Source organism: Vicugna pacos, chromosome 10 (genome assembly GCF_048564905.1).
Source record: "Vicugna pacos chromosome 10, VicPac4, whole genome shotgun sequence".
Lineage (NCBI taxonomy): Eukaryota > Metazoa > Chordata > Mammalia > Artiodactyla > Camelidae > Vicugna > Vicugna pacos.
In genome coordinates this window covers 39,895,459-39,912,015 of record NC_132996.1, presented here as the reverse complement: position 1 = coordinate 39,912,015, position 16,557 = coordinate 39,895,459, and the positions used below count along the sequence as shown (strand labels likewise).

At 38.6% G+C, this 16,557-nt stretch overlaps 1 protein-coding gene across 7 annotated transcripts in view; it reads left to right on the top strand.

Annotated features, from left to right (window-relative positions):
- The window catches only part of HPS5 (HPS5 biogenesis of lysosomal organelles complex 2 subunit 2), a 51,490-nt gene that overhangs the window by 25,620 nt on the left and 9,313 nt on the right, over nt 1-16,557 (top strand). For 4 of the 7 annotated variants that reach the window (XM_072969644.1, XM_015243620.3, XM_072969642.1 and 1 more), the window contains 5 exons: nt 417-536; nt 1,325-1,438; nt 3,936-4,042; nt 8,415-8,685; nt 10,114-16,191. In XM_072969644.1, coding sequence (XP_072825745.1) covers nt 417-536; nt 1,325-1,438; nt 3,936-4,042; nt 8,415-8,685; nt 10,114-10,174 — 673 coding nt within the window. In that variant the 3' untranslated portion in view covers nt 10,175-16,191. Of the gene's footprint in view, nt 1-416; nt 537-1,324; nt 1,439-3,935; nt 4,043-8,414; nt 8,686-10,113; nt 16,192-16,557 lie in introns of those variants that run through there. The other 3 variants (XR_012076610.1, XR_012076611.1, XR_012076612.1) reach the window with 3 other exon arrangements.

Here is a 16,557-nt window from a genome sequence, read left to right as displayed (position 1 = left end):
GATCTCAGTTCCAGCTCTTAGCTTCTGTAGGCTGAGGCCTCATTTCCTATCTCCACGTGGCAATAAACACACATGTCCCTTGGTTATTAAGAATGACCGCTTCCCCCCTTTTTTCCTTCTTTTGATTGGTTCACATTTGCTATACTGGTACTTATTTCTCCTTTTTTTTCCCCCTTTGGTGCTTTCCTTATTATCTTGAGGCTCAACTATTCATTTAAAAAGCTATTAGATTTCTACCGGTAATTCTAGACATTTTGTAGCAGAAGGGTTTTCCAGTTATTTCATCCAATCTATTAATTTCTTTTTTTTAAATGAAGTATATTGATTTCTTAATAACATTTTCTTCATATCCACACATTTTATCTTTCCTTTCTCAACATGAAGATTGATGATTTTTCTCCCCAACTTTCTCTTAGGCCATCCTTCCTTGAGTCCCTTCTACAACCAGAGTCTTTAAGATTGGATTGGCTGCTGTTGGCAGTGTCCCATGATGCTCCCCCAAGCACCAGCACTGTAGACGACGAAGGAAATCCCAGGTATAGAAGGGGTTTTTTTCCTAGGCTCTGCTGCTCCTTTGGAGTGGAACCAATTTATTCACACAATAGCATTCTGGGCTTACTTCAGAAACAGCTATGGAAGAGACCAACCCAAGTCATGGTAATGATGAGACTGAGTGTACTTCTTAGTGGTTCTGAACATTTTTTAAATCACAGACCCTGTAAAAATCTGATGATTTCTGTTGAAATAATGTAACATCCCTACAAAATTTTGCACATTATTTCAGAGAATTAAACTGGTCACCTGAAGCTCTTTCATAGGCCAACATTAGGAGCCCTTGATGATTAAACCTGTGTTAGAAAATTGTGTGTGTGTGTGTGTGTGTGTGTGTGTGTGTGTTCTTCCTAGAAATTTGCCAAGGGATTTCTAGACATAACCTGATTTAGGATCTTTTTTAAAAAAAATACAATTCATAAAAAATACACAGTGATACTTATAATGTAACAGAAATGTTCCTTGTGCTTTCCTCTAGAAGAAACTTTTTTAAATCCCCTGAAATGTCCATCTTATATGCCTAGGTAAAAAGATCTGGAAGGATATAAAATAGCTATCTGTAAATGATGAGATTATGGGCTTCTTTCTTTTGATTACTATTTTTTTTAAATAGGTGTTTGTTGTAGGAAAAATAGCTATTTTAATTTTTCAAAAGCCAAGTAGAAATGTTTGAAAAATATAATTAAGTTCTATTCTTACCTATTAGTTGAAAAATAAGCATTTTGTAGTGTTGATTTCCTTTCTGAATTACTGATATTTTTTCATTTCATAGGCCTCATTCCCACTTGTTTTCTTGGGGTTACAGTCAGCTAATCCTTCATCTAATTAAACTTCCTGCAGATTTTACAACAAAAGAGAAAATGACTGACATCTGTAGGTCTCATGGGTAAGTGAGACTTTTCCTAGAAGCTGAAGTTAAGATGAGAGTCATTTTAATGAGTAACTTAAGTTAAATAGCTAAGGGCCTGAACTGATATGCTTTATCATTTGGAAATTTTCTTTGCTACATTAAAGGGCCTTTTTGTTTTAAGCGATAGTAAACATCTTTTTTGTTTTAAATTTTGAGCATATTTTATTTTGTGTGTAGAAGAGACTGGCCCTTGCTAATTCCTTTCTCCCCCTTCTGCTTAGTTTTAGCCCCAATTCTCAGGCATGTAGATGGTATTTAGTTAAGAACCAGACTGTGATACGAGTTATAATTGGTATAGGGTTTCCAAAGGGAGAGATCAGAATGGGCTCAATAAAATCACTGGTGAAGGACTCTGGGGGGAGGTGAGACTTGGAGGTAAGCCCTAAGGCTGGGTAGGCTTTGTATTTAAAAAGGAGTCAGGAAGAGTGCAGGTCAGGTGAGAGAAAAAGCCAGAGCAAGGCTGTGAAAAACTGATACTACTGTTTATCTGTACCATATATTAGTTAGTTAGTTATTATTGCCTGAAGATGTTGTCTTATGCCTTCACTTGTATTGTAATCTTTTTGAAATAGTGACATGTGTCTTCCTTTTCTCTCATAATGCATAATTCATAAAGTGCTAGGCACTTGATGCGTATTTGTTCATTAATAATGAGGGATGAGACTGGCCAGGTGGTGGATCATGTAGGACCTTGGGAGGCTGTTAGAAGAATTTAGTTATCAGCAGAGACCCTTTTAGACTTTTTGGTACAAAAATTACTTGATAAAAATGGAGCTTTCTGAAGATCATTTCTGGTGTCATACATGAGAAGGATTGGAGACGGGAAAGGAAGGTCAGTTAGGAAGCTGTTGCAGGAATTCAGGTATGACTGAATTGATGATTAGTAGGGCAGCAGAAGGAGCACACCCAAGGAGACATTTCAAAGGAAAATGCAGTGGGACCTGTAGATACTGAGTATAGCAAATGAAGGAAGGGGAGAGTCAAGGAGAACTTGCAAAGTTTGCACACTTGGGGATGTAATATGCTAGTTTTGTACTGAATCTTAAAATTTATAAAGTACATAAGCTTAAATGTCTCATAATTGGTGCTTGGCCTCAAATGTCAGTATTTATCACTAACTTTAATGTTTTTTCTTAATTGCTGTATATCAGGGCTGTCTCAACTTTCTGAGGCAGTGGAAATAATTCTGCGCTGTCCAGCTACATGTGGCCACTGAATACTTTTTTTTTAACTTTTTTTTTAATTGAGTTATAGTCAGTTTACAATGTTGTGTCAATTTCCAGTGTAGAGCACAATTTTTCAGTTATACATGAACATACATATATTCATTGTCACATTCTTTTTCACTGTGAGCTACCACATGATCTTGTATGTATTTCCCTGTGCTATACAGTATAAACTTGTTTATCTAGTCTACATATGCCAATCAATATCTACAAATTTTGAACTCCCAGTCTGTCCCTTCCCACCCCCCTCCTCCCTGGCAACCACAAATTTGTATTCTGTGTCTATGAGTCTGTTTCTGTTTTGTATTTATGTTCTTTTTTTTTTTTTTCAGATTCCACATATGAGCGATCTCATATGGTATTTTTCTTTCTCTTTCTGGCTTACTTCACTTAGAATGACATTCTCCAGGGACATCCATGTTGCTGCAAATGGCGTTATGTTGTCGGTTTTTATGGCTGAATAGTATTTCATTGTATAAATATACCACATTTTCTTTATCCAGTCATCTGTCAACGGACATTTAGGCTGTTCCCATGCCTTGGCTATTATAAATAGTGCTGCTATGAACATTGGGGCGCAGGTGTCTTTTTGAAGTAGGGTTCCTTCTGGATATATGCCCAGGAGCGGGATTCCTGGGTCATATGGCAAGTCTATTCCTAGTCTTTTAAGGAATCTCCATACTGTTTTCCATAGTGGCTGTACCAAACTGCATTCCAGCAGTATAGGAAGGTTCTCTTTTCTCCACAGCCTCTCCAGCATTTGTCATTTGTGGATTTTCGAATGATGGCCATTCTGACTGGTGTGAGGTGATACCTCATTGTAGTTTTGATTTGCATTTCTCTGGTGACTAGTGATATTGAGCATTTTTTCATCTGCCTGTTGATCATTTGTATTTCTTCCTTGGAAAGTTGCTTGTTTAGTTCTTCTGCCCATTTTTGGATTGGGTTTGTTTTTTCTTATAAGTCATATGTGCTGCTTATGTATTCTGGAGATCAAGCCTTTGTCGCTTTCATCTTTTGCAAAAATTTTATTCCATTCCATAGGTTGTTTTGTTTTGTTTATGGTTTCACCACTGAATACTTGAAATACAGATTGGTTAACTGAAGAACTGACTTTTAAGTTTTATTTACTTTCAATTAATTTAAATTTAAATAGCCACATGTGGCTAATGTCCACTGTATCGAGCACCATAACTCCAGATAAATTAACTGTCATTTATTCATTTCTTTGACTTTGGTTTCTTTAGTTTCTGGCCTGGATATCTTATTCTCTGTTTGGAGCTGGAGAGAAGAAGAGAGGCCTTCACCAACATTGTGTACCTGAATGATATGAGCCTGATGGAAGGTGACCTTGGTAAGTAAATCCCAAGTGGCTACTCTTAGTTATAACATTTTAGAAGTCATTCCAGAATTTTCAATAAAGAAATTTGATAAACATTTCAGTGATCATGTATATTATTCTAGCTAGTTGTCAGATTTGTGGAGTTGTTTTTAATCTGTACTACTTGGTATATTATAAAATCATAATTAGAAATAAACTACAAGCAACTTTTCTGTTTATTGAGTCCTACTGTGTGAGGCATTATACTAGATGCTTTTCCATATGCTGTTTAAATGAGATAACAAACCTGTGGGATGGGTTTTATGGAAGTTCTGATTGAGGCCCAGGGAAGGAACAGTTACCTCCCCCACAGTTGTACAACTAGTTGATGCTGGACCTGGTGTTCACACTCAGGTCTGACTATCAGTAAAGCTTATGCTTATGTGTTTTTTTTTTCTCTTCATTGTGTTGCCTTTTTACATAGCCCAAAGTTAGAGATTGTTAGGAAGAACTTAAGGTCAAGTAGCAGTCAGATTTTCCTAAGCCTTCAAAGGTATCTAGATACTTTTTTTTTTTAATTTTCATTAATTCAGTACAGATAAAATGGCAATCAGAAGGCTGGGACTTTGACACACTGATCCCTGAGGTCTCTGAAGAGTTCATCCTGCACACAGAGAAATGGTCTTGATCTGTTCTGTAGTATTGCTTTATTGGCCTCAGTGTGGAGATGCCAACAGCATGACATCAGGATCCTTCATCTAGCAGTGTGACCTACAGCCTTTTTCAGCCCTGTTAGTGTGGGAGAAGGAAAGTTAGCACCAAGCAAAGAAGCCAGTTGGCTGGCAAGGGTTAGCTTCAGATGTTACAGCTATAGCGATATAACTGAGTCATCTTTATTTCAGAAATGAAACAAGAGGGTCAGATGGTTTTGTAGGACTAGAACTATAGACATGCATACCCTTCTGAAAAATAGCCAGAAAAGTTAAGGTATAAATGGTTAATGTTTTTAAAGCTACAACATGATGTTTGTTATCTATATATAGAAAAAAATGGAAAACCCAGGAAGAATGAAGAAAATATCACCTAAAATTCTTCCCCCCCAGTTAAAAGTAGTCTTAATATTTTGTTAACATAATAATGATTAGCTGTTCTTACCCTTGGTGTATTAAGTGGGGGTCTTTTCTTGACTTTTCTCTCTCCTTGTAGCTCATATTAATCACTCTTCAAAGCATGTTGATTCTACTGCCAAATATATATCTCATATCTATCTATTTTCTTTTGCTTCACCACCACCATTCTGGTCCTAGCTACTGGTCTAGACTGCTACAGTAACCTCATAATTGGTCATCTGGTTTCCATTCTTGCCCATCTTTAACCCATTTTCCTTACAGTAGCCAGAATGGTTCTTTTTTTTAATTAAAAAAAATTTTACTGAGGTAACATTGGTGTATAATATTATGTGTACAGCATTGTATTTCTACTTTTGTATTACACTCCATTGTACCCACTACCAGAAATTTAGTTTCCATCTGTCACCATGTACTTGCTCCCCTTTACCCATTTCTCCCTGCCTCCCAGTGAACCACTGCTCTGTTCTTGTATCTACATGTTTGTTTTTGTTTGGTTTGTTCATTTATTTTGGTTTTTGTGTGTTTTTTATATTCCACATGAGTGAAATGATACGGTGTTTTTCTTCCTATATCTGACTTACTTCACTTAGCATAATACCCTCATGGTCTATGTTGTCACAAATGGCAAGATTTCATCTTTTTTTTTAATGGCTGAGAAGTACTCTGTTGTGTGTGTGTGTGTATGTATGTAGGTGTATTATGTTCATTTTGGTAATGTGAATTATGTGGATTGATTTGTGGAAACAACCATCCTTGCACCCCTGGAATAAATCCCACTTGATCATGCTATATGCTTCTTTTAATGTACTGTATTAGGTTTGCTAATATTTTGTTGAGAATTTTTACATTTACAATTTATAATTTTTGTTCTCTCTTTTAAAAAATTATTTATTTGTTTATATTTATTTAAAAATTTTTAATTAAATTTTTTTAATTAAAAAATTTTATTTCTTTTTTTTGGGGAATGTCTTTATCATTCACATCTGAGTGATAACTTTGCTGGATAGAGTATGCTTCGGTGACAGTTTTTATCTCTCAGTATTTTGAGAATGTCATTCCAGTCCTTTCAGGCCTATAGGATTTCTGCTAAGAAATCTGTTGATAGCCTAATAGGGGTTCCTTTGTAGGTTACCTTTCTTTTTTCCCTGGCTGCATTTAAAACGTTTTGTCATTGACTTTGGACAATTTGAATATAATGTATCTCGGAGAAGGTCTTTTTGTGTTGAGGTAATTAGTTGTTCTGTTAGCTTCATGGACTTGTATGCCTAGTTCCTTCTCCAGGTTTGGGAATTTCTTAGCTATTATTTCTTTAAATAAACTCTCTCCTCCCCTTTCCATCTCTTCTCTTTATGTGATTCTCACTATCCTAATGTGGCCTTTCCTATAAGAATTGGATTTTTTCATCATTTTAAGGTCTTATTTCTTTTTTCTTCTACTTGTTTCATTTCTAGGTTTCTATCTTCAAGATCACTAATTCTCCCTTCTGTGTGGTCCGCTTGATAATTTTCAATGTTTTCAGTGCATTTGTCATCTCATTTGTTGAGTTTTTCATTTCCAGAAGTTGGTTCTTCTTTAGGGTTTTAATCTCTTTTTAAAGTATTCCCCTGTTCATTCATTTTATTCCTCAGTTCATTGAAGTATCTTTTTGAGTTTTCTTGTAGCTCTTTGACTTTCTTCATGACAGGTATTTTGAATTCTCTATCAATTAGATTGCAATATTCTGCGACTTTAAGTTTGGTTTCTGGGGATTTCTCATTTTCCTTTTGTGGTCCAGTGTTACTGTGGTTCTTCATAGTGCTTGATAAGTTGTTCCTCTGCTGACACATTTAAAGTAGTGAGCACCTTTCTGCTTGATTCTAATGATTCAGCCGGTTAGAAATTAGCCCCTTTCTTTTATTTTCCAGTAGGTGGCGCTATAGCACAGGTTTTTGGTTTCTCTTACCTGAGCAGCCTCTGGTTATATTTGAGTCTGCATTCTCTGCCCTCTGCCTTCTCTGTGGTGTGGCGTAGTGTCCTTGTTATCACTTGTACCTCCAGGGTCATTGATGCCTTGCTTCTGCCATTGTTGCAGGCATTGCTGCCTGGTGCACCAGGATGGTGGGTTCTTCCCTCATGTCCAGGATCCTCTGAGTAGCAGCTTCTGCCGCCGTTCCGGGGGAGAGTTGGGAGGTAGCCAGGATTGTGCATGTACCTCTGCTGTGTCCAGTATTATAAGATTCATGGGCCCTGAAGCTGCTGGTGAGGGGGTAGTGTCAGGGGGCTGGAGTCATAGGCGCCTCAGAGGCTGGGGGTATGGAGTCCCAAGCTCCACTGCCACTGCTGCCCAGTTATCTGTCACGGTAGGTGCCACTGTGGCCGGGAGGCTGTGGTCATGTGTACTGCCTCCCCTGCTACTACCAGGCTCTCTGGTGCTAGAGGGCTAAGATTGCAGGCGCCGCTTCCTCTGTGTTTCCAATCTACCCACCTTTAAATGTACAGATGTGTGGAAAATTCTCCAGTGTCCTGTCACCTTTGTTGCATTGTGGATATTTTACTGGTTGTAGATTGACGGGGAGAGACAAAGGTCGTTTTTACTCTACAGTGTTGCTGACTCCCAGGATGGTTTTTTTAAACAAAAAATTGGATTATGTGACTCTCCTCCTTGAAACTCCTTACACTGGACTCAAAATAAAATCCATATTCTTAAGCTGTTCCCTTTTGGCCTGGCCTTATCATCTCATTCTCACTCCTCACTATTGCCTTTGTGTATTGTAGGCCCTTTTTGAGGTCTGTGAACTCACCAGGTTCTTTCCTGTGTCAAGTTATCTTCCATGTTTCCTTTGTCAGACGTGCAGGCTCCTTCACCCTGCATTGCTGATTCCTCCCTCCCAAGTTTATGCACATGTGGACCACGTGTACATGCTCACTAAGCTTGTCTCATCTTTCACCTCTCTGCTTAAATGTCACTTTCTCATAGAGCTCTTCTATGATCCTCAAAAAAAAAAGCCAAAAAACAAAAAACCCTGCCAGTCTCTCTAATGATTCCTTGGTCTTTTCCTTTATAGCACTTAGCACCGTTTCTAAGTATAGATTTATTTATGTGTTTGTCTAAGTTCTCTTTCCTTTAGACGGTAAGCTCCATGAGAGTACAGGGATCATCGTGTCTGTTTTGCTCCTCATTCGTACTCAGCGCCTCCATGCTACAACGTTCTCACAAACGGTTTTGACCATCTCATACATGCAGACAGAGTGCTAAGAGCGGTCAGAGCCAACACTATTTCTGTGTGTTCGAGCAGGTTGGAGCCCAGAGACTGTGGAGGAATGGAAGCTGCTTCTACACCTCGTACAGAACAAGAGCACAAAGCCAGCCCCCCAGAAGCCACCAAACGGGAACTTCAGTGATGGGCCTTCCCCTGTCAACGTGGAGAATGTAGCACTCCTGTTAGCTAAGGCTATGGGCCCAGATCGGGCCTGGTCGCTATTGCAGGAATGTGGTTTGACCCTTGAGCTGTCAGAGAGGTTTACCAGGACCTGCGATATTTTGAGGATTGCCGAGAAAAGGCAGAGGTAATGTCAGTCTGCCATGCCCCTGTCATGCCCTGTCCCTGGGTGCTTCGGGGATGTAGAAATGGCACAGACTTTCAGAGCTGGGTGGGACTGTAGAGGCTCTCCAGTCCAAACTCCTCACTGACAGATGAGGGAGTGGAGACTCATCTGTTGATTCAGGTGATTAAGGGAAGAGACTAAAGTAATCTTTTGTTCATAATCATGATCAAGACACTGTTTGGGTTAATGTGAATACCCAAATCTGATGTGTACTCATTTCTTTAAGAACATTAATTGGTACCACATACCTAATTGTCTCAGGGCTTTTTTGGTTTTATTTTTGGTTTTAATTAGGTGAAACACAGATAACATAAAATTTACCATCAGCGATTTTTAAGCGTTAGGTTCCATGGTGTTGAGTATATCCGTATCATTCTGCAGCTAACTTCCGGGACTCTTCCATCTCACAAAACTGAACCTCTGTATACCCATTAAACAAGAATTCCTCATTTCTCCCTCCACCCAGCCCCTGGCAACCACCATTCTCTTTCTGTCTGATTTTGACTACTCTTAAGTGCCTCATGTAAGTGGAAGCATACAGTTATTGTCTTTCTGTGACTGACTGGTTTCATTTAGCATAATGTCCTCAAGGTTCATTCATGTTCCAGCACGTGCCAGATGTCCTTCCTTTTTAAGGCTGAGTAATAATTTCATTGTATGTATGCTCCACATTTTATTTATCCATTCATCTTTCAATAGACACTTGTGTTGCTGCCACCTCTTGGCTCTTCTGAGTAACGCTGCTATGAATATGGGTGTACAAGTATTTCTTTAGACCTTACTTGTAGTTCTTTTGGGTGTGTACCCAGAAGTGGAACTCCTGGATCAGATGGTTGTTCTATTTTTATATTTTTAGGAGCCGCCATACTGCTGTTTTCCACAGAGGCTGCACCATTTTGTATTCCCATCCACAGTGCTCGAGAGTTCCAGTTCTGCATCCTACCAACACTACTTATTTTCTGGTTTTTTGGCTAGTAGCTCTTCTAATAGGCATGAGATAATATCTCATTGTAGTTTTTATTTGCATTTCCCTAATAATTAGTGATGTTGAACATCTTTTCATAAGATTATTGGCCATCTGAATGTCATCTTTGAAGAAGTACCTATTTAAGTCTTGCCCATTTTAAAATCATATTATTTGTTGTTACTGTATGAGTTCTTTATATATTCAGGGAATTAACCCCTCAGACATATGACTTGCAAATATTTTTCTCCCGTTTTGTAGGACAGGATGCTGTTTCATAGGATGCCTTTTCACTCTGTTCGTTGTGTCTTTTGATGCAGTCAGGCAACGTTTTGAATCCTCTACTTTTTTGTGGGTTTTTAAGTTTTCTGAAAAGAATGAACATTGAAAACTAAATTTGCTTGTTTCTTTTCTTTGGTTTTCAGAGCCTTGATACAAAGCATGCTTGAAAAATGTGATCGGTTTCTCTGGTCTCAGCAGGCCTAGTGGAGGAAGATTCAGCAGGGTGTCTCGGCATTTTGAGAAAAACTGAATCGTGCTCCTGAACCTTCTGAAATCATTTGCTATTGAAGGAAAGGCCCCACCTGAGATCCCTGCAACCTTATTGGGAGCACTTTTGTGCGTGTCTTTAATGTCTGCATTTGTGGCTCTAACCGTGACCTCAGTGTTTTCCAGTCAAAGTTCAATTTGAAAAGGAATCAGTGCTTTTTTTGCCGAAATGAAGTGCTCTGGAAGGAGTCAGAATGTGAATGTTCCCAGCTGTGCCATCCTTATTCTGAACAACAGCATTATTTTTCCTTGCTAGTTGGCTGGGGGAATTCTTTTCCTTTTGTGATTGCCGTATAGGGAGCAGAACTTTCTTATCCTGGTCGCATGCAGACATAAGTGTAATTGACAGAAATTGAATTCCTTTTTTATCTTGTCTGGGACTATTGAGAAATTACTGGAAAAAGACCTGGTATAGTGGAATTAGCACATAAAATAAGTGAAACAATGAAGATTCAAATTAGATATTTTAAATGAAATGGCCCCATATTTAAACTGAGCTAATTTAAAACCTGTTTTTTTCTAGTATTTGACATTTTTAAACCTGAATCTATATGCAACTAATTGATTACTAGAAATGTTTTACTATATTTTTTTCCTAAAAAGAGTCACCCAAAGGAATCATGCACTTTTAAAAATTGTTTTTTAAAAGCCATAATAGAGGAAGGCTGAGTGCTGATAAAGACTGCAACACGTGCTCGCATTCATTAAGCCAAGTACTAGATTGCACTCCTCAAGCTCCTTATACTCATACGGCATGTTATATTAATACTAGATGTAAAATCTGATTAAAATTTTTATTTGAATAGAATATAGACATCAGATTTATTATGGACAATTTGCAGGAAGTTGTGGGGTAAACCTCAGTGTTGAGTAAGCAAAGTGTTGGATACATTGAATGATTCTCTTCTTTTTTTCATTTATAACGCATAACCATAGGCACAAATTGCTGTCGTACTTCCACATGACATTTGGATATGATGAAACCAGATTAACTGAAGAGATTGCCAGAGAAGGGAGGCTTCACCAAGCTTCTTAGAATTTTGAAAAGTGTAGAAAGCCTAATCGTTTTGGTCACCAGTGTGTGGCGGGGTATGTGTGGTGTTTCCCTCCTCAAGCAACTCTCCAGCACTAGCTGGGTGTCCTGCAGTTCTCCTTTCATTACCTACCCAGAGAGAGCAGCACATTCTGCAGGGTCAGGGGTCAGCCACACAAGATTGCTGCCACTTCAGATGCCGATCACAAGTCCAGGTGGTTAACTATACAGGCATACCTCTTTAAAAAAAAAATATTTTTTTAATGAAGTATGGTTGGTTTACAATGTTGTATTAGTTTCAAGTATACAGCAAAGTGATTCATATATATATATATATATATATATATATATATATATATATATATATATATATTCTTTTTTAGATTCTTCTCCATCATTGGTTATTACAGGATATTGAATATAGTTCCCTATGCTTTACAGTAAGTCCTTGTTGTTTATCTATTTTATACACAGCAGTATGTATCTGTTAATTCTGAACTCCTAGTTTATCCCTCCCCATGCATTTTCCCTTTGGTAGCAGTAAGTTTGTTTTCTGTGTCTGTGAGGTCTGTGAGTCTGTTTCTGTTTTGTAAAAAAGTTCATTTGTGTAATTTTCTTTCTGGGTAAATTTTTTAGATTCCACATATAAGTGATATTATATGGCAGTTTTCTTTCTCTTTCTGGCTTACTTCACTTAGGATGATGATCTCCAGGTCCATCCATGTTGTTGCAAATGGCATTATTTTATTTTTTATGGCCAAGTAGTATTCCATTATATATATATATATATATATATATATATATATATATACATACCACAACTTCTTTATCCAATCATCTGTTGATGGACATTTAGGTTGCTTCCATGTCTTGGCTATTGTAAATAGTGCTCCTGTGAACATTGGGGTGCATGTGTCTTTTCAAGTTAGACTTTCCTGTGAATATGTACCCAGGAGTGGGATTGCTGAATTGTAGAGTAAATCTATTTTTAGTTTTTTGAGGAATCTCCATACTGTTCACCATAGTGGCTGTACCAAACTACATTCCTGCCAGCAATGTAGGAGGGTTCCCCTTTCTCTACACCCTCTCCAGCATTTATGGTTTGTAGACTTTTTAGTGATGGCCATTCTGAATAGCCTCATACAATGAGGTGATACTTCATTGTAGTTTTGATTTCCATTTCTCTGATAATTAGCAGTATTGAGCATTTTTTTATGTACTTATTATTCTGTCCATGTTTTGATTGGAATATTTGGTTTTTTGATATTGAGTTATATGAGCTGTTTGTATATTTTGGAAATTAAGCCCTTTCAGTCACATTATTTGCAAACATTTTCTCCCATTCCATAGGTTGTCTCTTGTTTTGTTGATGGTTTCCTTTGCTGTGCAAAAGCTTGTATTTGTTTGGGTCCCATTATTTAGTCTTGCTTTTTTTCTTTTGCTTTGGGAGACTGATCTAGGAAAATATTGCTGTGGCTTATGTTGGAAAATGTTTTGAGACACACCTCTTTTTATTGCACTCTGCTTTATTGCACTTTGCAGACATTGGTTTTTTTTTTTTTGGTTTTTTCTTTTTCCATCCGCAAATTGAAGGTTTGTGACAACCCTGTGTTGAGTAAATCTACTTACTGGCACAGGTTTTCCAATAGCATTTCCTCACTTTCTGTCATTGTGTCAGATTTTTGTAATTATGTAATATTTCAGACTTTTTCATTATTGTATTATGGTAATCTGTGATCAGTGATCTTCAGTGTTACGCTGTAATTATTTTGTGGCACCACTGCACGCATGTAAAATGGCAACCCTAATTAAGAAATGTATGTGTTCTGACTGCAGCACTGACTCTGTTGTTCCCCCGACTCTCTCCCTCTCTTTGGGAGACACAACAATATTGGGATTAGGTCAGTTAATAACCCTCTGATGACCTCTAAGTGTTCAAGTGAAAGGAAGAGTTTCACATCTCTCACTTTGAATCAAAAGCTGGAAATGATTAAGCTTAGTGAGGAAGGTATGTTGAAAGCGCTAACTCGCTTCAATTCTGTGACGGGTGAGAGAGGTGAGGAAGCTGCAGAAGAAAAGTCTGTAGCTAGCATAGGTTGGCTCATGAGGTTTAAGGAAAGAAGCCGTCTCCATAACATCAAAGTGCTAGGTGAAGCAGCAGGTGCTGGTGCAGATGCTGCATGAGTTATCCAGAAGATCTAAGATAATTCCTAAAGGTAGCTACACAAAACAACAGGTTTTCAGTGTAGACAAAACAGCCTCATATTGGGAAAGGATGCCATGCAGTACTTAATAGCTAGAGAGGAGAAGTCAATGCTTGACTTCAAAGCTTCCAAGGACAGGCTGCCTCTCCTGTTAGGGGCTAATGCAGGTGGTGACTTTAAGTTGAAGCCAATGCTTATTTACCATTGCAGAATCTATGGGTCCTTAAGAATTGTGCTAAATCTGCTCTGCCTGTGCTCTATAAAGGGGATGACAGCGTGGATGACAGTACCAGTGTTTACAGCGTCACAGTTTAATGAACATTTTAAGCTCACTGTTGAGCCCTACTGCTCAGAAAAAAAGATTCCTTTCAAAATATTACTGCTCGTTTACAATGCATTTGGTCACACAAGAGCTCTGATGGACATGTACAAGATTCATGTTTTTATGTCTACTCATACAATACCCATTCTGCAGCCCATGGATCAAGGAGTAATTTCAACTTTCAATCTTACTGCTTAAGAAATACATGTTGTAAGGCTGAACTGCCATAGATAATGATTCCTCTGATGGATTTGGGCAAAGTAAATTGAAAACCTGGAAAGGATGCACCATTCTAGATGCCATTAAGAACATTCACAATTCATGGGGAGAGGCTAACGTATTAACAACCGGAGTTTGAAAGAAGTTGATTCCAGCCCTCATGGGTGGCTTTGAGGAGTTCAAGACTTCAGTGGAGGAAGTAACTGCAGATGTGGTGGAAATAACAAGAGAACTATAATAAGAAGTGGGACTTGAAGATGTGACTCAATTGCTGCAATCTCATGATGAAACTTTAACAGTTGTTTCTTATGAAAGAGCAAAGAAAGTGGTTTCTTGAGATGGAATCTACTCTTGGTGAAGACTGTTGAAATGACAGCAAAGGATTTAGAATATTACAAAAACTTAGTTGATAAAGCAGTGACAAGGTTGAGAGAAGATTGACTCCAATTTTGAAAGAAGTTCTACTGTGAGTAAAATGCTATGAAATAACATTGCATTGCTACAGAGAAACCATTTATGAAAGGAAGAATCAATTGATGTGGCAGACTTCTGTGGGGTCTTACTTTAAGAAATTGCCACAGCCACTCCAGCTTCAGCAAACACCACCCTGATCGGTGAGCAACCATCGATATGGAGGCAAAACCCTCCACCAGCAAAAAGATTATAACTCACTGAAGTCTCAGATGATGGTTAGCATTTCTTAGCATTAAAGTATTTTTAAAGTAAGATATATACATTGTTTTTTAAAGATATAATGCTATTGCATGCTTAATCGATTATAGTATAGTGTAAACTAAATTTTACATGTGCTGGGAAACCAAAAAATTCATGTGGCTCGCTTTATTGCTATGGTCTGGGACCAAACTCACAATATCTCTTGAGGTATGACTATGCTTCTGACTGACGGGCTGTGAATCACAGGTTCCTGTGACTGCTCCCTTGGGTTCAGTTAATTTGCTAGAGTGGCTTGCAGAACTCAGAGAAACATGTTACTTACTAGGTTATCAGCTTATCATCAAAGGATGTCATTCAGGAACAGCTGGATGGAAGGGCAAGGAGCTTCCATGCCCTCTTCCAGTGCCACTTTCACTGAATCTCCACTTGGGCAACACCTGGAAGCTCTAGATAAAGCAGTGGCAGGGTTGAGAGGGGAGACGGGCTGGAGGTTGACTTTAATCACCAGTGGCCAAGGTCGGAAAGTTCCAACCCTCAAAGCACATGGCTGGCTCCACGGGCAACCAGCTCCTATCCTTAGGTACAGTCCAAAACTCATCTCATTAATGTAACAAATGACACCTTTCTCACTCTCCTCCCTTTGGAAATTCCAAGGATTTTAGGACCTCTATGCCAGGAAAGAGGATGAAGACCAAATACATTTTCTTACAAATCACAATAGCACACCTTCCCAATAAGATCAGCTGGATCATGGCTGTTACTAGAGTATGTTGAATGTGAGTGTGTACTAAGGGAATGAGGGAGAGCTCTCCCTTCACAGTCAGCTTTTGCCATTACACAGTGGCTGTCCAGAAGAGGGCCCAGAGGAGATCGCAGCAGGAGGAGACAGCCTGGCACAGTTGTGCAATCATTTCCCTGCAGATTTTTCTAGGGCACGTCACAGCAATCCTCATTTTCCAAGAGGGTACAGAGAATTTTCTAGCATTAAAAAAAAAAAAAACCTCATTCGGCTAGACATTAAAATTTGAAAGTCTATTTGGATATTAGGCAGAGTTTTCAAGTACAACTTGTGATCTTTCACTTGCCTAAAAATGCTGGCAGACTGATTCCTGGTTGCCTCACTTTTACTTTTGCTTCCAGACATGACCTGTGTTTACCAGGAGTACAAGGGTAGCATAGTGGCCAAGAGCTTGGGTTCTGAGGCAGACTTTCTGGCTTTGAATATCTGCATTTGTACAAACAACTTTATAGAGAAGTTACTTTGTTTCTCCAAGTTTCAGTTTTCTCATAATAGGGCTAATAGCACTTGCCTAGGGTATACTGGGGCTAATAGCACTTGATTAGGGTAGTTTGAGGCTTAAATGAAATAATGAAAGTGATTCACACAGTGCACAGAGTGAGATTCAAACTACCCTGTTGTGATCATTAAATGAGACTAAAATGCAGAGCATAGTGCCTGTGGCATAATGTCTACTTAATAAATGTTGGCTGTTATTCGAAAGATTTGGAGTATCATTTCATCTGGTAGTGATCAGACCCGTGTAAATTGGTTTACCTGAATCAGAGTGAGTGGTGGTATTGCAAACAACTTCGCGTGCCTGATAGCGAGGCTGTTGCCAAAATACCAGCCAAATAACTCAGAGACCGGGTCTTGGAGCTTAGAAGGAAAGAGGCAGCTTTATTGCTTCTCTGGGCAAAGGGGACTCACAGCAGGATTGTGCCTTCAAAACTGTGAACCCACCTTGGGGATGGGGTGGGGTGGTTGTCTAGTCATAGCTCAAACAATAAAGCATTGATAACAATCAACAGAATCCTCTTCTCATCAGAAGACTTAGAATGGCGTCATGATGGCTCCAGGCGACCAGTT